Source organism: Aspergillus ambiguus, assembly GCF_047715705.1.
Source record: "Aspergillus ambiguus strain CBS 117.58 unplaced genomic scaffold BDV59scaffold_59, whole genome shotgun sequence".
In the NCBI taxonomy this organism is placed as follows: Eukaryota; Fungi; Ascomycota; class Eurotiomycetes; order Eurotiales; family Aspergillaceae; genus Aspergillus; species Aspergillus ambiguus.
In genome coordinates, this window is record NW_027395572.1 from 31137 (window position 1) to 57720 (window position 26584).

The following is a 26584-nucleotide window of genomic DNA, read 5'->3' on the forward strand; positions in this document are numbered from 1 at the left end:
TACAGCATAGACCCACGTCTCAGGAACACACTTACTAGTCACTAGGGCGCTACTCAAGTGTTCCAGTGGTTAGTTGTGCAGGGGGTGGGCCAGCCGAATGGCCGCCGAGACACTTAGGGCCCAGTAGAGGCCGTTTGTTAGCGGTCGGATTTCCCAATACGGCCTCCGTACGCGCGCCACAGGCAGCAGAGCCCAAACCCGGCCAGTTATTCCCAAGTTTGACTTCTAGCTCCTGACCTACGGTCATCGTCACAATCTCTGTACCTCATTGCCAGTAACATCCGATCCGTGTCAATTTAGACCCACGCAAACATCGACGGGAATTACGTAGTACTCCCTCTGCAGCAAAAAAGCAAGTCTACTGTACCTATAACTCTAGGCTAAACTGGAAATAGGCAGAAATAGACGGATTCAAATGAAAAGATATTTGTCATGGCCTGCATCTCTGGCCGGTTTTGACATACACTGAAGGGCGTAGTAATTCCTTAACGAGCAATTGGTCGCTGAGTGGGCCATCCATGGGCTCGGGCAGTCGCAAGCCTGAATTAGTGAAATATGGCGAGACACGTCATGCCGGATTTATTATGGATATCCGGTTATGATAAATCCAGCATGACTCTATAGGTGCCAAGTCAGGAGGTTTCGCTCAGCGCTTTTACGGAAAGGGTGGTAGTATAGCCCCTCATTTTCCTGCGTGTAGTAAGACGATCATTTGTCTTCCTAAATTGCCACGTTGAATTATACAGTGCACACAGCATCAAGTTTGTAGTACTAGAACTAGTTACATAGCTCGTCCATCACATCAACCCCACCCCCGAGAATAGGGCGTCCCACATCTTGCTTTGCCGTCCAAGAATTGCAAGTGCAGGTGGCTTGGGAATCACTAGGTCGATCAATGATAGGGCGGAGAGATAGTCAGCCGGCGTCTTATGCACTACTGGCTGGGACCGTTTGTCCTGAGACTGTCAGTATTGTCTACTGCCCATATGTACAGTACATAATGAATTGGAGGCCCGACCATTTCCTCGTCAATTGGGGTAGGAAGGTGAGGATGGGACCGGTAGGTATAGATTCGGCCACTTGGCATCTCCAGTACGAGCCAGCTGCGGATGGCATACAGGCGCCAGAAATCGTTATGGCGGCGGAGAAGATTGTTGCGGCGTTTTCGAAGTTGTTCTTGCTTAATGCGGCTCTGGGGTGCCATCTGACGCATTTTCCGGTCCAGCACTGGGGCCTTTTAAGCTGTGTGTCTAAGCATCATAAAATCCATCATGGTGCTTCCAAAGCCCTATAAGGATCTGCACACAGGTACTGTAGCATTGAAAGGGGTTATAGACTCATGTGGGCAATTGCTCATCAGCCCCCACCCGGGTGTTCCCCCTATCGTTCGCAACCACAATTATGATGGAAACGGGCATTTTATAGTCTTGGAACTTTGGAAATGAAGGGAAATTGCAGCGGCCAATTACCTATAATACCCATGACTGCGTATCCGCAGTTTTCTGGTATAGTTTGTGACATGTGTTATATACTACTGTACGGTATTGAGACAACGTCACTGCATCCGATTGATCAACGTGTTTTAACCATTGATGCATCATCTACAGTACGAGAATAAATCATGTACATATACAGTAACGGGTCATATCCGGCAAAGTGTCAAGTCTCTAAAGGTCTAAAATCCCAACAGAAAGTTGGGTCATGGGTTGCTAGGGAGTAATAGTGAATCTACATATATAATGCTGACTGGTTATCTTTCGAGTTGGTCCATCGTGCCCACTTATTGGAAGATACTTCTCAGTATCTACCCGTAATGTCTGTCGCTAACTTAGATTTCAGCTGCCATGTAATAGCGCGTGGTTCACAGATGAGTAGAGTAAATCGAAGGGAGAGGGTCGATGACCAGATTGCCTTCATTGCTAACAATACTAGGTCGTCTCTGTAAGAATCTAGGTGAGGGTCTCAGAGGACAGCGAGGGCCGAACATAAATACTCTTAACCTCCCAAACTATCTCTCTGCCCATACGTTGCTTTAAAGTATACTAGGTAACGTTAGTTTCTCGTCCCTTCCAAATCGCCCAGATGATGGAGAATACCCCTCAGTTTCTTGCCTCCGCAGCTGTATTGTCGCACACCGACCTCGACTCGGCCCTCACTTGTAGGCCTCACGCAAAGATGAAAGGTAGAAAATTCAAGTTGGCTCCACCCATGGTATGTGCTTATCCTAGGGAGCGTCTATATAAAGACTCCAGACACCGACAAGCTGAATATAAATATTCTTTCCTTTCCCTAACAATCACCCCTCCCTGCAGGATGCCCCCAGCAACATCTCCCTTATACGATCGGATTGCCCACATTTCACAGACTGACTGTTATGCAATATGCGCGGCGACCGCCCTAGGAGGATGGTCCCTATGGCGTCTGGCCAAGCGATGTTGCCGCTGGATTATTCGATGGTACGTGATACATATGCGGCAACTTTCCTGCTACCCCCTGCCCAGCCTATTCGCTCGACTCGACCTACTCACTGTCCTAGAGATTTTGATGGTAACGCTTCTGCTCACGGTGAATGTCGTGCGCTTAGCCGCGCGAACTCGTTCCTGGGCCGATGTTCACCGCGTGCGGCCAACCTCGCCGTTATTAATCTCATCCCGTTGTGGGCCGAGTTGACCTTCGGATTTCTCGCACACCTCCTGGGCGTCAGCCGCTCGACAATGGCATGGCTACATCGATGGATTGGCCGTCTATCCGTTATCGACTCCATCCTCCACGGGACCGTCGCGGTTTTGATTGATGACAACCCAGTGGGGGCAATCCGACGGCATTACATTCCCGTTCTGGTGCGTAGCAAGATTCCGTGCTCGACTGGGCTGCGTGGGCAAACATGTGCGATCATTCTAATGCGAATCCAGGCAGCAGGCGCAATAATTTTGATCGTTCCTGTGACGCTGCAGGCGGTCGTTCGCCGCCACCCGCAGCTGGCGATGAAGCTCCACTACCTCTTGGGGACAACCGGCCTGGCTTCACTGTCGTACCATGTCTGGATGCACCGATCGCCATGTCTCTGGTATCTGGTGGCTGCGGCCGCCCTATGGACGGTGCTGAGTGTCGCTGCCTTTGCTGTTCCCCTCGCAAGACGCTGGGGGCGCACCTGGCCGTCTGTCACAATCACTCCGTTCCACGAGCTTCTGCATATGGTAGTCACCGTACCCTCGCGGTGGAAAATCGAGCCCGGCCAATACGTGTACATCTGGTTGCCGCATCCAGGCCTGCGGGCCGCTTGCCAATTGTCGCTTTTCTACGTCTCATCCTGGACAGATACGCCTGTTCTCGACGACGTATTGGTCCAAATTGATACATCTGGAAACTCTATGGATCAGGAGGATCCTTTGAGCGAGGTGCAGACATTGCTGCAAGTCGGTGCATCCATCTACCCTGCCAGACAAGGGAAAGGATCAAAACCGGCGGAGACGGTGGCAAAACGCCGTGCAGCGGCGCACCCTACCAACCAAGGGAGAACATCGGGCGAGACGCGTACGTTGACTGATGCCACGAGCCAACGTACACTACACTTGCTAGCCCGCCTGCAGTCTTTGAAACTCACGGCTGCACTTTATAAAGCCGAAAGCTTCCACCACATTCGACAGACTGCCCTCGTCACCCCCCAGAAGACACCAGACTAGGCTGACCACGATCAGACAATCGCCGGTGGGTAAACATGCAGCAGTTACCTGACCTCGATCGTCAAGAATTCAAGGTACCGTACACAGTCAGACTGGTCGTAGTTCATGTCTAAACCGCTGCAGAATCTCCAGTTCTTCCTCTACTATCGTCGAAACCGCAAGAACGAGTCCTCTCGTAACCCGGGCACAAGGGTTCATTAAATGGGCTTTAGATGTGGAAGAAATCACCAAGGGCTATCTATATTTGCGCCGTGGGAGCATGCTAATAGGTGGTATGGACACAGGCCCAGGGTGGGCTGATGTTTCTGGCTGAGCCGTACTAACTATTTTCTTTGCCTACAGTGTGCGCTCGACCGTCCATTCGTGACCAGGTCTACATGACTGTACGGCCGAATCTGAGCGACGAACTCCGGCTAATGGATATCGAGGTCGAGCCGTATCACACGTGGTTGGACACGGACACGACGGAGGCTGGCGAGCCGTCTCAGAACCACCTCAGGTGGATTGCCTCCCGAATAGCAGAAGGCCACAGGCATCTACACCGTTCACACTGAACACTCTTCTTGCCACGTCTAGGCAGGCAGCTCCGCAGTCGAGCCACCTATGTTGTAACGCTCTGTGGGGAGTTGCGCGTTTGCACAACCCGTCGGACGGCGAGAGCGGATACCCGCGACGGGAAACATCATCGGCTCCTGGTAGTGTCGCTGATGGTAGACACGCACGCGAGCGAGCGCCACCACATCGTTGGCACCGCAATGATTCAAACATCGCAGCCGACGAAACTGGGCCCTTGGCGCGTTTGCACGACGATGGCTTGGGCAAGCCGCTTGCTGGACCAGGGGATCGCACCATATATGTCGCTTGGGAGGTCCGCGGAAGCACCCTGAACTGGGGCGCCAACTGCGATAGGCTGGATATCCGCGACTATTCTGATAGAGAGATCACACGTACCTCGAGGCTCAGGGGTGTGCGCTCCGAGCTTGCATTGGAACCATAACCATTATGGATACCGCCTAACCAGTTCATTCAGAACTTGCGGTGTCGATAGACGGACCCAATGAACCATTCTTATGTGTTGAGCACTGTTTGGATTTATCAGTCTATAGAGGGCGGTCAACCAGTACTAGTCTCACACAGACATTGCCATTCGGGGAGCAGTTTGGTGTTTGCTAGTTTGGTGTTTGCGGCAGGCAAATGCTGCAACCAGAAGCCCAATCCTCCAACCAGGTATTTCCTTTCCCAACGCATATCGAAAATGGGCGTATCGGAAGGCGGGCTCTATGCATCGAATCACCGGATCTCGTTACTGATCGTCTTTGGTATAACCGCGGTCCACTTGGAACCAAGGCCCAGTCTCGGTGTCAGAGGTCAACTGTCAGAACTCTATCTTAGATGCAGGTACCGGCCTTGTTGCGCTTAATGTTGCGGAGTCGCCCTGGAATGTTGCCGAATGTGCCCTCGCTTGGGAATCTGGCGACTGTTTCAATCCATCCAACTTTCGCGAACTGCCGTATAGACAGGGAAAGGAACGACAGAACAACAGAAACACCAGATGATCCAACATTGTGTAGACCTAAGTGGAAGAACGGACTGATCTCCGTCTTGATGGTCGAACGAAGATACGCGATCCAACACCGGTTAATGAGGCGAGGAATTGGGGGAGTTGGGAATCGCCCATTGGGGCGCGTTGGATTCTGAATGCGTGTTTTATTGTGTGTGGCACGGGACGCCTTGTTGCATAATACTCGCACCACTTGGCACGGACCAAGGCAAATGACTGGACAGGCAAATTAGTAACCGAAATGCTTCCAACGTCGTCATCACGTTAGTGAGTTTTATACGTGCGAAACGCCCGTTCCGGAGGAACATTGTTCAGTCCACACTCTGTCAGCGTGCAGATTATGGGTATCTGCTGGCTTAAGTGCATGAGCCAAACCCGGAAACTAGATAATGCACGAGCGATATACATATCGCTCTTCCACACTCGAAGTGGGTTACGTAATTAACTACATGGGAAGTTCGGCTCTAGTTAATAGACGAAACAAATAAGTTACCACTTTGCTGGTGGGGTTATCGATGTGGCTGTACTACTGTACGAACCCTCTGGTGATATCGCCATTGACTTCGAAGCCTTGTAATGCACACCCGGTGGTTATTGTGTTAACCCGTATATGATATTAGTAGGCAGGTTGCTGTGGTATTATCATGTCTGGTCGAAATATAGAATAAATAGAATTACGGCGGCCAAAACCCTCGTTGTGCAGTTTTATATATTTTCTCTCTGTGGAGAAGGAACCGGTCCCCATCAAATTCCCTTCTTACTGGGCCTAAAATGTAATTCCGTATATAGTATAATAGCCAGTCCCATACCGATGGAAATATTAAGGCATTAGCCCCGTATACGTGAACACTGGAGAGAAACTATGAAGTTCAAATTCGTAATATCAATTTTGGGCGGTTTCGCGACCCCAGAAGTTGAATCCCCTACTTAATCAACTTCCCAAAGAATAGTTAGTACCCTGCCTTCCAAAAAAAAAAAAAAAAAAAAAAAAAAAAAGAATGAATGAATGAATGAATGAATGAACGAAGAAGAAAAAAAGGGATAAAGGCGTATGCCACACTTTTGACCAGTCCGACACTGGAGGTTTTCCCCTTTTACTTTTGCCCATAGCCTGTCTTTTCTACCGACCCAACAATAAATATCCGTGATGCGTAGTATAACGAATAACCACAACGGGAGGTCGAGGCCTGGCTATACCTTCATCTCACCCAATATACTACTTGCGCAACCAGACATCTTCACCGGGCTTTTGCGAATACGGCTGGTATAGGTGGACGTGAGAATCTATGTATTTATCCTCCTACCATTAATATACTAAGTTTGCAACTGTAAGACGCAAACCAGCCATGTAGCTTGAAATCCCGAGCTGGTAAGTGCGAATACTGCTTCTGTCCCTTGATTGAGTTTCTAAAGAGTACCATTAAGTGCAGATATACATACAGTATATTTGAATCATGCGAAAGTATAGTTGAGAAACGGAGAGCTATAACTTCTAAAGTTCGACAAGCATGTGGCAAGAACCAAACTTAAAGCAACCCAATGCAATCTGACGCAGATCCATAATTGCCAGTTAGCCCTATTTAGCAGGGAGCAGGAAGAGCCCCAACGCTGCTAGGGGTATTAAACAAGTCCACCTCCGCCTGGCGACGCCGAACGAGGCCATCAACTACTTCGCCATTGGCATGTACCCACTGCGGCAGCTCCTCATTTGCAACGACAACGACGTCCTCTCCGGCATTCATCCGCTGAACTAGCGATGAGGATTGCATATTTCCCTCACCGATATTAAACGTCCAGGAAACCAAGGCTCCGTACTGATTATCATTCAATGTAACGGGATCAGCCAGCGCATTGGTCACAGCATCTTGGAAGCTCTATATTGATCTTGTGTCAGTGTCTCGTTAACGCCCTCTATAGAAACCAAGCCCTTACGACTAAATCCCCAGCTAAGAGCTGAGTCCCAGATTGATCAGATAAGGGGATAGGATATGGTACATCGGAGCACGTGGAGTCCGCGCAGAGATGACCATAACCGATAGTCGGGTTCCTGTATCCATCATCATAGGGGTCCGGGCGGAAGCCCTCGAAGCCCTTAATCAAGTCTAATGTAGCGGTGTTCACAGGGGGCCCGACACAAGCTGCAGCGGCCAGAGCAGGAATGAGCGAGAGTAGGACTTTGACAGAGGGCATCATGGTTAGGTGTGGATATTGCAAATAATAGTGGAAATAGAACTTGTTGTGGCGAGCGATGTCTGAGGTCGGCAGGCCATAAGTTATCTGAGGGGCCCTATTTATGTCTTATCTAGACCTGAAGTCGCCAGCTAGTCTCGGTATTCAGTTGCCTGTTTGTCAAATACGGGGAGAGAAATATCCCTATGTCCGTGACGGCCGGGCAGATTTCTTGAATAGGAATGGCCATCAGTAACATATATAAAGAGGCTATCACTATCATGGAGGATGAACAAATAAGCATTAGCATAGCCCCATGTGCTGTCTATTTTTGCACACTTGGGCTGATCAGCCATTTTTCGGCAACGATCTTCTTGGCTCCGTGTTATTTTTGCAATATCTCTTGCATAATCCAACCATTCATTTGCTCAGTACGGGTATACGGACTGTCTACGACGGTCTATCTTAGCTATAATGTGGCGTTGCTTAGTGGGCCTTCGTGTTGAGATACGCTGATCACTCAGGCCCGCTGCCGCCGCTCATGCTGATCACTCGTATTGCGCAAATCTCTCGCTGTTCCTCCACCATTGCCTGAAAACTTCGAATGCATGGCATGATTGGAGAGATAATACGAGGGGAGCTGATTTACTCCCTATTTTTGTATATCAGATGGAGGAAACCAAGAGGATCGGTACCTAGGTATCGTATGGCTCTTCTCTATATTATCTTAATCACCCGCAAACTAAGCTTGTTCTGGTTGAAATAGGGATGTTCCCTATTCCTGTATATCAAATAATGTTCTCTACATCTTTTGCCATATCTACTTAATCTGTAAAGGCCTAGAAAAGTTGTATAAGAATTTGGGGATATATCCCCAGGAAATTAATGCGAGTAATAGGAGATAGGCATAGTATAAATATATAAATTATCTAATTCGACACTCGATGCTTTTCCCGCCTCGGAGCGTCTAGTAATATCGATATTGTGGGCCGCAAGGGCACCCGTATAGGGTCTAGATTCAATTATACTTCAGAGGAAATAAGATGGTTGCTTGATAAATATTACGTCTGAAAACATGGGATATAATATGGAGGACGGATCAAATAGATGCGAAATCCAGTTGGTTACCTTACCGTTCTCGAAACTTATCTTTGGGTAGCTAAGATCCACGAGAATAACGCGGCTCTTCATTCGATACACTACATTTGCTATGGGTTTTCTACACACTCTGCGACCCACTTACCGCGGTCAGAAAAGCCTAGCTAGCATCAAAGACGAAGGTACGTTGACATCAAATGTTTACATTTTATCTTTTGTTCCTTAGCAGTGTTCTTATGTGCCTATGGTCTACAAAGCTCCGACTCTGTCTGTCCCATAATTTGAGATTTTTAATGGCAGGTTAGATCAAGATACCAGAAAGCGAGCATCAACTGGAATTGGAAACTCCTTCCATATCATCTCATCGACTATATTCCTAATCCCAGTGCAGCTAGGAGCGGTATAAATGCCTACAACTTTTGCGTTCAGTCAGCACTGAGGCAGAGGGGTGGCCGTCTGGAGAAGAAAACCGCACTTCTGATGAAAGGCCCAAATATCATAGTATCTCTGATGGTGCCATTCTTACCGTCATATTTCTAATTAGCGAACTGAATAAAACCGACGCCGATTGGAACGTAGCCGTACTTGCCGATTGCCTCAGCATATTCACGCTTGTTAGCGGCTTCAGTACCCGCAATGCTTTGATGCCAAGTGTGACATCAAAAGCTAGAGACACACTTCATTGGTTTGGAAACTTTAGATGATTAAATGGTCTCTTTGAAGGGCAGACAGTTTGATTTAGCAATGGCTCGGTCGCGTAACCTGGCGTGGACCTTGCAAGTTCGAGTTCAAACGCACTACGGTCGCAAAGGTTTTCCCTTTCCCATTTGTCTTTCCGTCCTTCTTCACATCCTCCATTCATACAATTCAGACCATGCGCAGTATCGCGTAAATGGTGACTAGGAAGACTTGGGCGGGTACATGAGTGTCAACGTAAATAGGATATCTATAGCGGTTAATTGTCTATGCGTTTGCACTACCTAATGGCGTAATGAATCGATAATATCCAATCGCATAACATTACCAATTTCTAGAAAACGATATTAGCAAGGAATTAGGCTGCCTATATTTTATTCATGTATAGGCTCATATATGTCGTTTGAGTAGTGTAGTTACTATCCTCAAGTTACATAAAATGTCTGTAAATACCCAGTCTCATATGACTGCGTCAAACGGATTATTTCGACTGACTTGGCACCTTGTGCGCTGGGGGGTGGGGGAGGGTATACATGCCCAAATCTAAGTACTCTCATATCTTACTCACCTAATACAGCAAGTATAAATCAGAGTCTAATTAATACGGGGCCAATATAGCTGAGCTTTTCCCAAACGATATTTTTGATATCCCGTGCCATGTTGTCAACCGGAAAGACCAGTCATTACTGGAATCCAGGGTATAAAGATAGCCATTTTAGTAGTAGATGTAGGGGAGTTCAAGTCCCTGTTACAGTTCAGAATATAGCGGAAATTACATAATATTACCGACGGCAGCATATTCCCAAACATGTTCTACATGGCCCTCAAGTATTCCTGGCGGCCCACGGGGGGAGGGGCAGCATTCTTTTGGACTATTTGAAAATATCGGGGAATGGCCGAGGTCTGATAGCAAGACCATGTTCATTTCTGTGATCGTCAGTCCAATTAGGAGGTATTCTGAAGTTTGTGTATTGTTGATACACCTAGAGTGCTTGAGAATATGAGGATACTGTACTGCATTCTTTCCTTGTGTAAAAATTACATATGTTACGATCTTTTCGCCCTTTCTTGGTACGCGTCCCGCTGTGATTGACATATGGGGGCCATGTACTATTGAGCCGCTGCTCCACAAAGTGTAGCTAATAAAGAGCCGAGTCAATGCAGCTCCTGCCAATTACCCGAGTCGCAGATACCTCCGCTATGAGCACATAAGTCTTGGCTAGAGATCAGCCTCTGACTAGGTACCATACAGCCCTTTTAACGAAGCTGCCCATGTATGCAATGAAATGGCCTACGCCCATTCACTTCTGCCATTTACATATAAGGCATCTCCACCCCGAGATGTTCGCTGTTGATTTTCGTTCTTGGCTGCCTTGGTTATCCAATGACTTATTACTCTCAGCTCATGCTCCGTGTAAATTATGTATTGTTCGAACCTTCTATGTTTCGTGAGGCGAGATTTTGATTTGATAGTTTCGTTTCCCAAGTTCCGCATTCTTCGGCAAGCAGTGATGGCCACCTGTCACCAAGTGGAAACCTTTTTCACCACCACACCGGAACTCCGGTCCCCAATGATCCCAGCTGAGAGGAGGATCTTCCCATTTGATTGGCCATACGCACTTCAAAAATACCGGCCTCACCTAAGAAACTTATCGCGAGACTTCCGATAGGGAAGCCCACCTTAATCTATCTTAAAGTCGAAGCTTTTCTCCCTCCCTTCTATCGAAGGGCTATTGTCTCGCCGAGCCAACTACAAATAAAAGCAAGCCGTCGTGAGGTGTAGGCACATACCCTCAACATGAGGTGGCGTGGTTTACTTCCCAGACTATACGCGATTTCATTACTCCCCAAAAGGTCGCATGCCTGGACTCTGGTCTGGCGTGATGCGCAAAATAATTCCTTCGTCCCGAGCGGTTCCTCTGATTACCCATGCACCGAGATTGCCAACCCAGCAGGCATGGTGTTCGAGTACGACTCCGACGGTGATCCTACTACGTTCTACGTTTACAGCAGTACTAATTGCTCCGGGGATCCTAGCGGCTGGGCGGAAAACTACCAGTCGAAGCCTGCAAGTATCTTCCTTGGTTCATTCCGAATTGTGGACAGAAGCAAAACAACGTCCCCCACGGCGTCTTCAACCAGGTCCACATCGACCGTGGCAATGGCAACTGCAACATCACGTATGGAAGAGTCAGGAGGTGTGATTGCGGGTGTTATCGTTAGTAGCGTGGCAGGTGTGGCTCTCATCGCGGTATTAGTCTTCTACTGCGTTAGACAACGTCAGAATGATTTTGATGCTGCTGCTGCCCCTGTACCGGCTAGGCAAGCAGACTCTGGTGTCGCTGTTTCGATGCAGGCTCAAAATCCAATTATGACTCAACTTGATGAGCATCCTTGGGGCATGAAACCTGCAACGGTTGCACGCCCGAAGAGAAAAGTGAAGCAAGTCGTAGAACTGGCAGAAGATTCTGGAATTATCGAGATGAGTGACAGCCATCGGGTGAACGAGATTGACGACAATAGTCGGTCGGTGCAACAATAAGACTACTGTTTTGTCTGGAACTGATAAGGCAGGTAATGGGCGTATGAGAGTAGGGTTGACAAAATCGGGAACGCATCTCAATTGATTCATAATGTAACGTGAGGACTTTTAACGTATCATATTATATTATACCATGTTATCCAGTACAGTATCCGTACGCAGGCATATCTTGGCAAGGCTATTCCTCATAACACTAGAAACAAGTCTGTAGCTCAATGTTTGACATCGGTCATAAATTGGGGAGATGGAATCGAATGCGGATTGATTATCGAGAAATCTCTCAATGCTTTTACGTGGATTTCCAATGACAGTTTCTTCTGGACTCAACATCCTCGGAAGCTATCTAGCATCACCGAAATTTTCGCCGATGCCGAACCAACAACAGCAAAGATGACTCGTATTCCCGGTCGCTCTGCAGAGCCGCTCTTTACCCTGATCATTCCAGAGAGACTTTCCGACCAATCATCAGCCATGATCCTACTTTGGCTGAGTCTGATCAATCAGGCGCCGTGCATGCATCACCATCGCCATAGGACAACCTCATCTTCCGTCTTTCCTGTTAACTAGGGTGTTTGTGTGTACTTATTTTGCAGGGAGTGAATAGAATGTCCTGAGGAAGGCTTCCCCAGGGAACTTAGCAAAGGACGAAGGGATTACTACAAGAAGAGGGTCTAATAGATAGTAGATAAGTCCAGGAAAGGGAGAAAGATACGTGTATGTGTACATATATATAGATATATAGATATGTATGTGTGGGGTTGACAAAATAATCTCCCGTAGTTTGAATGCGAGACGGTCTTTTCTTTTGATTCTCATGCCCTACATAGCTATAGCTTAGAAGTATCCCCTAACAGAAGTTCAAGTAATATACGGCGTCCACGCATTGAAGCCATAGAATAAATAATGGTATAGCGTAGGGAGTTAGGTTTTGGGAGTGATGGGATAAGAGGTTAGGGTGTAGCATAGCAGCGGTAAATACCAAGGGAAGTGATGGGAAGTGGTAAAGCCGATATCACAGTCAACAAGGGAGGATTATTGGGAGCAGCAACGGACAGTACAGGTAATATTGAAGGTGTGTGCGGCTTCCGGTGGCCTATATATAGGGATGTAATAATATACTATGGCAGTGGCAGAGTCGCACCCTGTTGCCCTTTACATTGAAGGCTTTGCCACAGGTGATGTCCGAACAGCGGAAGGGCTTCATCCACGTGGATTTACGGGTGAGTACGCAAAATCGACAGTCTGGAGAAGACTTTGTGGCAGACGGGGCAGGTCAACGGCTGGTGGGCCGTCGTGGGAGCGGGAGCAACGGCGGTAGTCGTGGAGGAAGTGGAAGCAGCCAGTGGCCGATGTGTGCCGGTGAAGCCGGTAGGCTGGGAGAAGATTGTTTAGTCATAGAATATTGTTGACGATGACTCAATAGTCGATAGATACGAGGAAATGCCGCTGGTTTCGTTTTCTGAGAAGGTAGTACACTTGACCGCGGTGGGTGACATTGAGTCGGCATATGATAGGAACCTCCGGAGCTTCCAGGCCTGAACAGTGTGGCTCTTAGCGCTGGCTCCACGTAATCTCTCACACTGAAGATGTCCAATAGAATTAGTTGATTGTTTGAGGGTGTCAACATCGGTTTAATGATATCAAGGATCTCTATAATCGAACTCTTGGCGTGTTATAGCGCATACTAGGAGGAATCGGGTGGACGATGAACAATTTCGTCCCCAAGGACGCTAGTGGCCGAATAGCACTCTCTCAGTTTGTCAATATATTTTAGTTCAGGTTTGTGAGGATCAGTACGCAGAAGATTTGATGTGAATCAATTAAATTGCTAAAGCTCAGGATAGGAAAAGAGAGCAATTCTGCAGGGGTTGCTTGTGTTCTTATATCACATGGAGCAACCGTTTTAGCGGTCGTGCTACCATCCTAGCGGAGATGCCTTTCGTGAAGATTCTTCTTCGTTCTGTCACAGCCACTACGGAGCAGGCCTCTTATCAAGCTTCATTTAAGATAGCACTGGTAGGATCTCCCGGGATTATGATTTAGGTATGTTTGAATAAACATAAATAGGCCTGCATCGGCGGGTGCAAATAAACAATAAGATCGTGGCATCTGAAATGATTGGAGAACACTGAGATGTCCCAGCTAGTTACGCCGGATGGCTTGGGCCTACAAACCCTAGCCCCAAGTGGAGTATGGACGATCGTTTATAGTAGGATTATTCGGGGACTATACATAGAGAAAAGAAACGACTACAGTGGTTGGTTTTTTTTTTTTTTTTTTTTTTTTTTTTATTCATAGGCTGATCCCCCGTCCCTATCGGCGTCGTCATATGCCGCCAACTACTATCGCTATCTATTGCGTCTTAAACCAATACATGCGCCTTTTTTCTAAGGACAAACTTTGAGCCCCGTCAGGGCCAATCATAGCCTCTGTGTCCTGATTCCCTTCCTGGCGGTCCCCCTGTCCCGTGGGCTTCACGGCTCTGAGGGTGTGCTTTTTCAAGAGATATTCTAGGTGTCTCTTCCCTCTCCAGACGGTCCTTTCCACCTAGAATAGTTATAATATCGGTGATCATATCCCGCATATCCTTCCGTAGTTTTTGTCTTAGGGCCCGTAACCTTGGGTAAGCAATCAATCAGTGTATATATTACGATCTCTCTAGCCCTAGACTCAGCAGCTCAGCCCGCGGCGGAGTGGGCTCGTAGGATTTGGGGTGGGGAGCGAGAAGCAGCCACCTCGATATCTAAAACTGGAACTAAAAAAACTAAAGACCTCTTCCGTGATACGTATAGGCCATCCCTAGAAAGAAATTTCGCCATGCAACTGGTACATCTTGGTATTCTGCGGTGCGCTGCTACTCGTCTGCGCGGTGGTTCTGATGGTGCAGGTCCGTGTCCACCAACAACCCAGCCTAAACTCCCTGCTGACTCCCCATCTCCATGGTTTTATCGATTATTCACCACCATCGTTCGACGCGCGCAACAGTGGAAACATAAAGAATACCTGGCCAGATATGAAAACACCATGTCCGGGAGTGGCATTCGCACGCAAGGCGTAATTAACCGATACGCAACTCGCTACGGTGGCATCATCGAACGAGTGAGGGGTGTAGATGACATACGGAAAGTTGTTCTGATCGTCAACGCTAGCCTTCCTACGAGCGAGGCCCATGATGTGTATACCGAAAGGTTCCGGAGATGCTGTTGAGATCGGGAGGAGACGCCCAACTGAGCGAGTGTCCCTCAGATGAGATGTCCCCTCTTGTAGGGTCGCCAGGAGCGCCACGATATGTAGATAAGTCTACGGAGTCTCCATAAGGAGAGCTGGAGAGCCGAGGAAACAGATAAAATCCTGCCATATCCGGCATTATCCTGAAAAATCGATCTCCCTGCGCCGTGATCATTAGAGGCAGCAATAATGTGCGGACAGAACTGAAGTAGTGTATGCCGGTCGCTTCAGCAATGGGCAATTTGCATTAGCCAAGCGCTCACGCGAACAAGAAGCCGAAAACGCCGTTATCCTCCCGTCGTCTCTGACGGAATCATCCACGATAAGTATGATTTACGAAGAATACAGTGATTGCACTGATCGCGCTGATTTGGCGCCGAGACTCCGCTTCTTCAGAGCGGCACCTGGCACAGTGAGTATGGCATAAATATTTGCTGGGAGGCATGACCACTTCCGCTCTAAAGCCCCAATCACGTTGGTATCAGCCAATTTTCCCATCAATGGGCCCTACTTTCAATTAGCCACTTGGAATAGTACTCTACTTAGGCCAGTTCAATTGTGTTTAGCCAAATTGACAACTTTTATCTCTAGACATAAATGCAAGCCAGTAGTAGTCTTGCGTAGCGTCTGCCACACGGCGCATGGGTTTACAGAGCCTAGACCTGTTAAATTATGTCCGGTTCGGTTCTGGATTTAATAATCCAGTATACTGTATTATTAATCATGCTATGGTGCTGTAGAGACCGTCTCTGCTTTCCTCGAGATTCTGCTCAAGGCAAGCCTTGAGTCATTACGCACTTTTCGGTACCCTTTATTGGCTTCCGCTTCTGCTTTTATGTTCACGATTATCTGCAAGCAGATAATTCAGAAAACATGCGTGTAATCCAGCAAGTTTTATTTTGGATATAACCGACTCAACCATGCAGTCGTAAGCTTCACAACACTTTCTATACTCCTTTTAGGAAAATATTCCAGTGGGAGTTTTTATTATATCGTATCTGTGTGAGACTTGGTCCCTAGAGCCTTCTTATCCCTATCTTCTGTTGCAGTGACCGGACTTAGGAAATCGTCCATAGCCTCGCGAATCTGTCGCATCGACGTGTCTTTTCGGATGATCTGGAGTAAGTTGGAGCCAAGCGATTTGTCTTTCGCGCGGAGTATCTTGATTAAGTCATTGAGCATAGTCCGGTAAAAACAAAGCTCAGCAGCCGTTTGCTTTTCAGCAACCCGGCGTCGCCGATCTGATGTTGAGTCGAAAATGCATTGCTGCTTGTAAACCCGGCAGGTATCACAAGTAGGATATCCCGAGCACTATCGTTTTGTTATCATGAAAATGTTGAGAAAGTATTTCTTGCATTTCTGTGCGACATAGTCTACATTAAGTCTTTCTTAAACTTAAGGTAAACTAGAATACAGCGACTCGTACGGCTATACTCTAAGAGGAGCGGTCATTCCATACCTTGCGCTTCAACTTCTTGCAGCTCAAACATGCCATCGGTGCACGTCTTTTTGATTTATTAGATAGATATTGGGATGGTCCGCTCACTAATTTCTCTTCGCTGTTTTTACTAAGCCCGGAGGGAGGCTTAGGGGCCAGTTGGCGCTGACCAGGTAATAATTTCTCCATAATATTTTTGGAAGAAATTTTTCTAAAAAAAAAAAAAAGGGATGAAGTACCAGGGGACTTGGGACAATCCGAAGATGAATTTTATGAAAAGAGCTATCGAAAATACAGCGTACTATACGTACGAGTATACTAATATCATTGATTGATAGACGAAGGAATGTCGTCTGTCGGATTATATATCAGATAAGACGTAGATGAAAGGGCTGCAGTAATGTAGGTCTGGACTTTTATGAGGTCAGATTGGGCGGAATTTTCTTCCGCCCAGTTACTGTCCATGTGTGTTAACGTACAAATGAGACGTCAACGAGGTGCCGGCGCAGGTCCAGATGTGACGTAGAGCGCTGGCAGCGTTGCGAGATAAGCCAATAACCGGGGATTATCTCGCATTTCCCGTTACAAGAAGATAAACTTCCTAGGCGCCTGCAAAGGCGGTGGCGATTTGATCATAAGAGCCCTTTCTCCATAAGATAGCTGAATTTGGTTACCCAGTAGATCTAACACAAGCAAGTTCTACACCAAAAACTACGATATTTCAGTTTCGAGATCAGGGCCGAGGGGAGGCCAGAGCCCGTGTGGCAAGATCGGCTGTTCTAGCCCCAGACTGATCACGCGAGCGTATCTATGTCCGGAGAACGTTCGGGCCCGATGGGGCTGATTTCCTATACTGTCCAGTCTTAAGGTAGAGCATGGATTAAGATAAACCAATTAAATCATCGACTGAGGACAATGGAGAGTGAGTATTCTATCGGGTTGGAAATGCCCCTGGTTTGGGGATATCATGACTCCGTTCACTACGGCAGCTATTTGTATAGAATGTCCGACCGGTTTTATTTCCACATATTTCTTTATACCGCACCCATCCGACCGCCAGTTGGCCTCGACGGCGAAACAAATTCTCCGGCGGCCTGGGTCCCTTATGTAATATATCCGTTCACGATACCATACAAGGGCTGCCGGGCTAAGTCATATCGCGTATAGGGGATGGTTGTCCGTGTCTGAATGACTAGGGTTGTAGTGTAGCGGCGGAAAGCTTGGGCCCTTGGTCATTGTCAAAACTGTGGCGTGATCGAGGGATTTCCATTCCCTACCAAGATACAGTACAGACTGGATACATGCTTCTCCTTCACACGATGCCTCCTATACTTGCAGCTTTAGAAAATTTATGATCGTCCCTCGGTAGGAAATAGGGTTCTGTCTCACGTAGGCATGAGAATTTATGAGTAGGGCGGTTGCTAAGCTACAAATAATATTTACAGTGAAATTCGAAATCCAACCCCGTCCAAGTCTTCTAATAACTACAGTATCTCTAGAGCTAGGATAGGGAGATCCTGCATATCGCCGACAGCGAGGGGTCAGAGTATGAAATCATCGTCATCATCATCATCGGCTGTATCTCTAGAGTGGGTAATGTCAAAATAAAACGATAGAAACGAAACTGCCTTAGCGACTTCTGAAGACAGAGACTTCTTGTACCACCTAACGCGAATCTTCCCCTATTAGACCTAACAGTTAATAAGGCATAACAGGGTGTTTCAAGCTAGGTTCCCTACGCCTAAGTTCAACCAGCATTGTCCCAACATGGGCATGGATCGGTATATGCTGGGCTTAGATACCGACTTCGATATCCTTCCCAGCAGAAAGCCCCCCGTTCCCCACTTAACCAGTTATGGAGGATATTCAAGCAACTTGGAGCCTTCTGGCATGGCTGATCACCACGACTCAGGAGTCTTTGGGATCATATGCTCTTGAGTCCAGGCCCGTATACTCTCAAATCCCGATACATGCGCCACACGTTTAAGTCTGTATAAGAATATGAACAATGCTTCACCCATATATTTGCAGGAATGCTGGTGTCAGTGTTGTATATAATAAACTGTCGAAGTTGCTGGATGCAATGGTCTAAACATATGTGTTAGCCTGCGTGTCAGTTACGACAGATGGAACCTTAGGATAACAGACCGACATGCTATTTTACAGTTTTTGGATCGTCAATGAAGGATAGTGGTCTTCTTTCGGGATGGGATGGGTCGTTGTAGTACTCTGGATGCGTGGCTTGTCGGACAAGATTCAGGCACTGCCTTCGTCAGTGGTTAAATGGACGCTAAGGAAGGCAACGAACGTCAAGCTGGTGCGCCCCCCTCCACTTCAACTAGGTAGCCGCTTCCATATTGTTCCGTCAATCGTGCATGGGCTTAATCGACGCCACGGAGCTTGAGAAATTCCTGACGCGGAAGAAGTAGGTCGTCGGGATCTTTCACATCTCATTAGTCGGTTGACTCTAGAGTGTTAGTGTATACCTGGTATCAACGCATTCAACACCGCATCCACTTCTGGGCTAGGATCACTACTGTACTCTGATTTGAATCCAAGTGAGCCGTTGAATTGGACCCAATGACAGGCCGGGTCCATCGATTTCAGTGCCAGTGCCATCATGATAACTCTTGGCTATTTGGTATGAAAATAAGGATTGATTTGGCTTACAATATGTGGATGTGAGTTCCAAACAAACCCCATCTTGGTTTGGTCGAAGTTGCAATGTGAGGAGGAACACTAGGAGATTAGAAATAACAATGACACCGACCCAAAGAAACCATGATCTTCTTTTAGGGAGAGTGCCTGGATAGAGGATCGTATCCGATCGATTGAGATGCGACTGGCTCTCTATCACCTGGAGGTACCGAAAATACTGCGGAAACGCATCAATTTTCGTGAACCTTGACCTGAAATGACCCGCTGTCTGGAATTATCGGACGATTTTCCACTTGAGAGCAAAAGTGGACTTCAATGCCCAGTATACCTTGGTCGCCCCGGTATGCATTCACGCGCGAGACGGTACACCTACGCCCGTAAGGATACGTTGCAGAGGCACTTTGAAACGCACAACTTGGAGCAGAAATCCCCAAAGGGGCGTACATGTGATTATCCTGGATGCGAAGGATATGCACACAAGATTCCTCTTATAGTGTCATGTTTATCAGAATACATTAGGTCTCTAAAGGCGCCCGCGGCAGGCTTCTCTTTCTGCTTATCTCCCAAGAATCTCGCCAAAAAGTCATTTGCAATGTGTGCTATAAACGCCTCTGCGAACGCAGTTAACTACAGATTCGCTTTCCTCTCCGCCGCCAAAACATTCCAGATCGGGTCATATGCCCTTGTGTCATTCCTCCTGATAATATACCCCTGCTTCGGATCCTTTGGATCATACCCTGGGGGCTTCATAAAGTAAGTTGGGATTTTTCGCCCTCCCAGGGCCGAAATCTCGTAGACCGTACCGCCCTTATACTTTCCACTCTCAATCAGCTCCAGCTGCGTTTCTGCAACTGCCCGCGCGGAGATTGCAAGTTTTGGGTGGTATCCGAATTGTTCCTTGAGGTTTGGCTTGCTGTCCCAGAGCGGTGTGTCCACGATCCTACGCAATCAGTATGTCATGTGCAGATGGTCGGTAGGAAATAGCAAGGTGCCTACCCTGGGCAGATGGTGACCACTTTGACGCCCTCGTGGTTGTCCAGCTGGCCGACCGAGCGTGTGAATCCCACCAAGGCATGCTTGGTAGTACAGTACATTGTCGCTCCGAAATCTCCCTGGTATCCTGCCATCGAGGCCACAATCAGAACGACGCCCTTCTTGTTCCGCGAAAGCAGAGCCCTTATTGCAATCCGCGTGAGCTTCAATGGGTGGTTGACGTTGATTTGGACAGAGCCATAAGACTCCGTCTCCGTATCGTCCCAGAAATTAGACCAGGCCCAGCCATCATCAGTCCCATCAAGTTTGAGTAACGGATCGTATAGCTATACAGGCTCAAATACTGCTGCACCAGCAACGTAGACATCGGGAACATCGCCGAAAACATTCTTTGAAACAGTAACGATATTCTCAAGCTCACACCACTTAGCAACATCTGTCTTGAGGTAAATCACTGTTTCCCCGTCGACGAAGGATTCAGATTCCGGGGTGAGTCGTAAGTCGGCTATGAGGACTTTGGCGCCTTTCGTGACTACCAGCTTGGCGAGTTCGAGGCCGATCCCTAGTTGCTGTCAGTGGCTGTCAGGCCGGCTCATACCCAGATCGAAGGAACGTCTCATACCGGAAGCTCCGCCAGTGATGGCGACAATCTTCCCACACACGTCGAAGTCCGCAACCGGGCCTTGAGGCATGTCGACGTTCACCATGTATTTAGGCACACGTTGAAACGTCCAGTTCACCAGAAGGTATTATGGGCGCCTACCGGCAAAAACGCCCCCACCATGGAATCACGTGCATCAAGGTGGATTCCTGCGTTTCTTGCTTCAGCCTTCAGGTATCTGGGTAATCAAAGCCTGCTGAACTTCAGCAGCAACAAGTGCTCCCTGTTCGGTTGGATCTCACTCCATTAACTGATACTATGCGTTATCCAACGCGATTACTGAACGAACGGTACTGGGTCACTGATAGATATACATTATGTTAGACGACGCCAATACCATCATCGGGAGCAGGCGCATAAGGTTTGCAACAGCGTCCATCTTTCCGGGCAATGTGCTCATACGAATTGTATGTACGACTATGGTGATGTTTCTGAGACTATCATCGAGGTTCTCAGATACATGATGCTTCAGTATCCGTGCTCCCGCTCCGGTGCTTGTCGATCGATCAAATATTACTTCGGGCACACCTGCCAGCCCCCAGGTTGTACCGGGACTGGAAATCACCAGTACAGTACGGATTTCACAAACATGCTCACACTTTAGATCTTGAAGTCGCGGACTGCAATGGCCCCAGAGCAAGCTGAAAGGGCGGCAAGGTACATCCGGCTAAGGCGTATTCTTTCGATTCTTGCCCATATAATCAAGCTTCCCCGACAGTGATTCGTTTAATTTAGCCCTGCCATGAATAGCATAAAGAAGCGGAACCCACAGAGTACAGTACAGTACACACTGCCGAACCAACTGCATCTTTTACTGACTTCACTGTACAGTCAGTGAGAGCCTTTGACGAGATCTCTACTCGACTGTACTTTAAACTGGCAGCTGTGGCTCTGGCGATAGTACGGAGGGAGCATTGCCTGATACGACTGAGCGAGGCGGCGTCGGAATTCTGAAGCAAAAATGTCGGGACGGGCCGAGACGCGAACCCCTGAACCGCCCGACCGCGACGAACACGAAAATTCACCGCCACGGTTGGCGAGGCCGAAACGCACCACAAGTCCACCGGCTCATTATGCTCGAGACCAAGAGATCGATACCGAGCGGAGAATCACGCGCTCCCAGCGGACGAAGAACCTCCGGGGCGAGCCCGCGACCCAACGTGAACCGGTGGCCTCCAACGACTCCCTGATGGACAGCGAGGACCCAAATAACTTCGACCTGGTTGAAGAACTCGTCAAGCTTAGAAGAGAAATCAGACGTCGAGATGATTTGCACAAGGAAGAGCTCCAGGGAGTTAAGGCAGAGTTCAGTGCCGCTCTCACGGAGGTTCGACAGGAGCTTCAGACCCTGATCGAAAGGCCCCTAACACCGCAATCCCATCCCGAGTCATGCGTTCAGAACCACGAGGAGATTCTTCGCGAAATCCAATCCCTGCGCATTTCCGTCAGCCCATCAGACCCTACAGGTTCCCCGTCCTACGCAGATATTGCCCGCACTCCTCCAACCAGCCAACCGAGCAATATACGGACTCTTCCATCGTCGAACACGACACCGACTACCTTCACCGACACGCTATATTGCACGATTGACACCTCAAAGGCGGAAGACAATGGAATTGAGAGACTATCGGCAGGTTCGATTAGAACGGCGGTTGAGACCGAGATACGGACAACAGAGAACCATTTCAACTGGCGATGCCGCGCTGTCACAGTGGACCCAAAGAACACCAACCGGATCAGAATTGCGTGCCGAGAGTACGACCCACCCAATGCTATAACTGCCAAGAGATTGGCCATAAGGCATTCCAGTGTAAGAACACCCAGAAGTGCGCAAAATGCTTGATGGAAGGACACCGACACAGTGACACTGCGACAACACGGTTTTTAAGTGTATCCCATGCGGAGGACCACATGAATCGTATAGCAAGAACTGTCCGAAGGTCTACCCAATACGCCATGAATAAAACCCTCCGAATCATCCAACTGAATGTGAGAAAACAGGGTGCAGTACATGAGAGCTTAATGAACGATGAAGACACTCAGGGCGCAGTGGCGCTAGCAATTCAGGAACCCCAAGCGAGAAGAATTCAAGGCCGGCTCCTGACGACCCCAATGGGACATCACAAATGGACGAAGATGGTGCCTTCCACATGGAGGGAAGGCAGATGGGCGATTCGGAGCATGCTGTGGATTAATAAGGATGTGGAAGCGGAGCAAGTGTCGATCGAATCCCCGGATCTGACAGCGGCGGTCATCCGGCTCCCCGAGCGACTGATGTTTATGGCATCCGTCTACGTCGAGGGAGAAGACGCCCAAGCTTTACGCGATACATGCAACCACTTACGTAAAGTAATTATAAAGGTTCGGCGAGACACGGGCACGGTAGTGGAAGCTATGATTTTGGGGGACTTTAATCAGCACGACCAACTCTGGGGAGGAGACGACGTGTCCTTAGAAAGGCAAGACAAAGCAGACCCCATTATTAACCTTATGAACGAGTTTACTCTTAGCAGCTTACTTCAACGAGGCACCAAGACGTGGCACGGCGGAGGACTAGGAGGAGACTATTCGTCCACTATCGACCTCGTCCTTGCCTCCGAGAACTTAACAGACTCCATAGTCAAGTACACAGCACATGAGACAGAGCACGGGTCCGACCACCGTGTAATTGAGACCGTGTTCGATACTCCGTGGCCTGCTCCGAAACACCAAGAGCGACTTCTACTTAAAATGCACCATAGACGGAGATAAACGCCAGGATCGCGCGAACTTTAGCTGCCACTACGTTGGAGGGCATAGTACAGCAGAAGACCGACCGGCTAATGTCGGCGGTAGGGGAGGCGGTACACGCCTTGACCCCAAAGGCCAAACCGTCACCATACGCAAAGCGATGGTGGACAGCCGACTTAACCTAGCTCCGTCATATATACACCTACTGGAGAAACCATGCCCGCTCGGAGCGACGAGCAGGGCGTAACGCACCATACCTAGAACAGATAGCCGGCCGCGCGGCGAAGCAATACCACAATGCCATCCGGCAACAAAAGAAAAAGCTCTGGCATGAGTTCCTAGCGGATAATGACAACATATGGAAAGCCGCCAAATATCTGAAGGCGGGAGAAGATGCGGCATTCGGGAAGGTACCGCAGATTATCAAAGCGGATGGTACTAGCACCACCGATCACAAAGAACAAGCCGATGAATTACTCGCCACATTCTTCCCGCCCTTACCGGACAACATTGACGATGAAGGAGGCCGACCACAAAGAGCGCCGGTGGAGATGCCTGCCATCACCCTAGAGGAGATCGAACGACAGCTCTTTGCAACGAAATCATGGAAGGCACCTGGGGAAGACGGCCTACCGGCGATCGTTTGGAAAATGACGTGGCCCACTGTCAAGCATAGAATCCTAGATCTATTCCAAGCGTCGTTGGAGGAAGGCACGTTGCCTCGACAGTGGAGACATGCGAAGATCATACCGCTTAGGAAGCCGAATAAAGAGAACTACACCGTTGCCAAAGCGTGGAGACCAATTTCACTCCTCGCGACACTAGGCAAGATTCTGGAATCAGTGGTAGCAGAAAGGATCTCACACGCGGTGGAGACTCATGGTTTACTCCCGACCAGCCACTTTGGGGCCCGAAAGCAGCGTTCCGCGGAGCAAGCACTCGTGCTCCTGCAAGAGCAAATCTTCACGGCGTGGCGCGGCCGACGGGTATTAAGCTTGATCAGCTTCGATGTCAAGGGAGCCTACAATAGAGTATGCAAAGAACGATTGCTTCGGAGGATGAAGGCGCGAGGTATACCGGAGGATCTACTCCGGTGGGTTGAGGCGTTCTGCTCGGAACGGACGGCGTCTATTCAAATCAACGGGCAATTGTCCGAGGTCCAGAGCCTGCCTCAAGCCGGACTGCCGCAGGGCTCACCGCTGTCCCCGATCCTGTTTCTCTTCTTCAATGCAGACCTCGTACAGCGACAGATCGACAGCCAGGGCGGAGCAATCGCGTTTATAGATGATTTCACCGCATGGGTGACCGGACCAACTGCGCAGAGTAATCGGGAAGGTATCGAGGCAATTATCAATGAAGCTCTTGAATAGGAGAAAAGAAGCGGCGCGACATTCGAGACAGACAAAACAGCCATCATACACTTCTCTCCTAAGGCCCGCAAATCGGACCGGGAGCCATTTACCATCAAGGGACAAATCGTGGAGCCCAAAGACCATGTCAAGATTCTGGGCGTCCTCATGGACACGCGACTCAAATACAAGGAACATATCGCGAGGGCAGCGTCTAAAGGCTTAGAGGCAGCGATGGAGCTTCGGCGACTCCGCGGCCTATCCCCAGCAACGGCACGGCAGCTGTTCACATCGACAGTGGCGCCGGTAGTGGACTACGCCTCGAGTGTCTGGATACACGCGTGCAAAGACAAGGCAATCGGACCGATTAACCGAGTCCAAAAGGTGGGAGCGCAGGCAATTGTGGGGACATTTCTCACAGTCGCGACTAGCGTAGCAGAGGCAGAGACTCACATCGCCTCTGCGCAACACCGGTTTTGGAGACGGGCCGTGAAACTGTAGACTGACCTCCATACTCTCCCCGAAACCAATCCTCTCCGCCGAAACACAGGCCGGATCAAGAAATTCAGGAGGTTCCACCGTTCGCCGCTGTACCAGGTGGCAGATGCGCTGAGAAGCATTGAGACGGAGACATTGGAAACCATCCATCCGTTTACATTAGCACCCTGGGAGACACACATGCAGACCGACGTTGAAGCAATACCGGACTCACAGACCACACCGGGCGGAACGATACAAGCTGCGGTCAGTAGCTCAGCGCGGAACGGGCTCGTAGGATTTAGGATGGCGATCGAGAAGCGGCCCCCACGATATCGAAAACTGAAACTAAAGACTTCTTCCGTGACACTAGGCGCCAGAACAGAACAGAGTCCGTACTTCGGAGAGCTGGCAGCAATAGCACATGCGTTAGACATGCCACCGGGACTAAAACAGTACCGAATCACACTGCTTACGAGCAACAAAGCGGCGGCTCTCACGCTGCGGAATCCGCGACAACAATCTGGCCAAGGACACATCTGTCAGATATACAAGCTGATCAAGAGACTATAGAGACGCGAGAACGAAGTCAGTATTCGGTGGGTCCCAAGCAGTGAGGATACCCAACTGCTCAGCCTGGCGAAAGAGCAGGCCAGGGCCGCGACCCAGGAAGACTCTATCCCTCAAGAATTAGTGTCCAGGATGAAGTCAACAACACTGAATATCGCTCGGTCCCAAGCAGTTGCCAGCAAGGAATCGCCAGAGAACGTGGGGAGACATTCTAAACGAGTAGATGCAGCACTCCCAGGGAAACACACTCGACAGCTGTATGATCGATTATCATGGAAAGAAGCGAGCGTGCTGGCCCAACTCCGGACCGGCATGGCCAGACTCGATGGCTACCTCTATCGGATCAAAGTTGCAGAGACGGATCAGTGTGCATGTAGACAAGCAAGAGAGACGGTAGAACACTTCCTCTTTCGATGTCGGAAGTGGACCACGCACCGGACAGAAATGTTACAATATACCCATACTCATCGAGGCAATATATCCTTTTTCTTAGGCGGGAAATCGCCTTCGGATAACGAGAAATGGACGCCAAACTTGGAAGCCGTGCGAGCCTCAATACGATTCGCGATCGCTACAGGTCGACTCGACGCCGCCTAACCACGTCGCCTAACAATAACGACACTCTTCCGCGAACTAACCGACACCAATCACCTTGTGCCAAAAATGGTGGACGCGCTTCAACGGCCGAGGATAGGATGTTGAACACTTGAAGAAGCGCCTTCAAGCCAGTC

General features: G+C 48.9%; 7 protein-coding genes across 7 annotated transcripts; 3 read left to right on the forward strand and 4 right to left on the reverse strand.

Moving 5' to 3' along the window:
• Window positions 1–2313: 2313 nt before the first annotated feature.
• On the forward strand, window positions 2314–3688 carry BDV59DRAFT_196607 (uncharacterized protein; the record flags this gene model as incomplete). The annotated part of the gene is made up of 3 exons (XM_073692739.1): window positions 2314–2619; window positions 2667–3589; window positions 3622–3688. The coding sequence occupies 3 exons, from the start codon at window positions 2314–2316 to the stop codon at window positions 3686–3688; spliced, it is 1296 nt and encodes a 431-aa protein (XP_073543027.1).
• Window positions 3689–4016: 328 nt separating this feature from the next.
• Window positions 4017–4638, reverse strand: BDV59DRAFT_141010 (uncharacterized protein). The gene has a single exon (XM_073687176.1). The coding sequence runs from the start codon at window positions 4533–4535 to the stop codon at window positions 4179–4181; it is 357 nt and encodes a 118-aa protein (XP_073543028.1). The 5' UTR covers window positions 4536–4638; the 3' UTR covers window positions 4017–4178.
• Window positions 4639–6824: 2186 nt separating this feature from the next.
• BDV59DRAFT_206255 (lysozyme) lies at window positions 6825–7434 on the reverse strand (the record flags this gene model as incomplete). The annotated part of the gene is made up of 2 exons (XM_073694768.1): window positions 6825–7118; window positions 7177–7434. 2 exons carry the CDS (start codon window positions 7432–7434, stop codon window positions 6825–6827), a joined length of 552 nt encoding a protein of 183 aa, XP_073543029.1.
• Window positions 7435–10910: 3476 nt separating this feature from the next.
• Window positions 10911–11893, forward strand: BDV59DRAFT_188859 (uncharacterized protein). Its single transcript, XM_073691519.1, has one exon. It carries the CDS (start codon window positions 11006–11008, stop codon window positions 11747–11749), a length of 744 nt encoding a protein of 247 aa, XP_073543030.1. The 5' UTR covers window positions 10911–11005; the 3' UTR covers window positions 11750–11893.
• A 2557-nt stretch (window positions 11894–14450) lies between these two features.
• BDV59DRAFT_188860 (uncharacterized protein) lies at window positions 14451–15318 on the forward strand. The gene has a single exon (XM_073691520.1). The coding sequence runs from the start codon at window positions 14567–14569 to the stop codon at window positions 14954–14956; it is 390 nt and encodes a 129-aa protein (XP_073543031.1). The 5' UTR covers window positions 14451–14566; the 3' UTR covers window positions 14957–15318.
• A 20-nt stretch (window positions 15319–15338) lies between these two features.
• On the reverse strand, window positions 15339–16777 carry BDV59DRAFT_188862 (Zn(II)2Cys6 transcription factor domain-containing protein). Its single transcript, XM_073691521.1, has 2 exons — window positions 16437–16777; window positions 15339–16288 (listed from the first exon to the last, which is right to left on the reverse strand). Exons 1-2 carry the CDS (start codon window positions 16602–16604, stop codon window positions 15965–15967), a joined length of 492 nt encoding a protein of 163 aa, XP_073543032.1. The 5' UTR covers window positions 16605–16777; the 3' UTR covers window positions 15339–15964.
• Window positions 16778–19700: 2923 nt separating this feature from the next.
• Window positions 19701–20758, reverse strand: BDV59DRAFT_206257 (NAD(P)-binding protein; the record flags this gene model as incomplete). Its single annotated transcript, XM_073694769.1, has 4 exons — window positions 19701–20013; window positions 20070–20392; window positions 20441–20628; window positions 20689–20758. The coding sequence occupies 4 exons, from the start codon at window positions 20756–20758 to the stop codon at window positions 19701–19703; spliced, it is 894 nt and encodes a 297-aa protein (XP_073543033.1).
• Between the last annotated feature and the right edge of the window lie 5826 nt (window positions 20759–26584).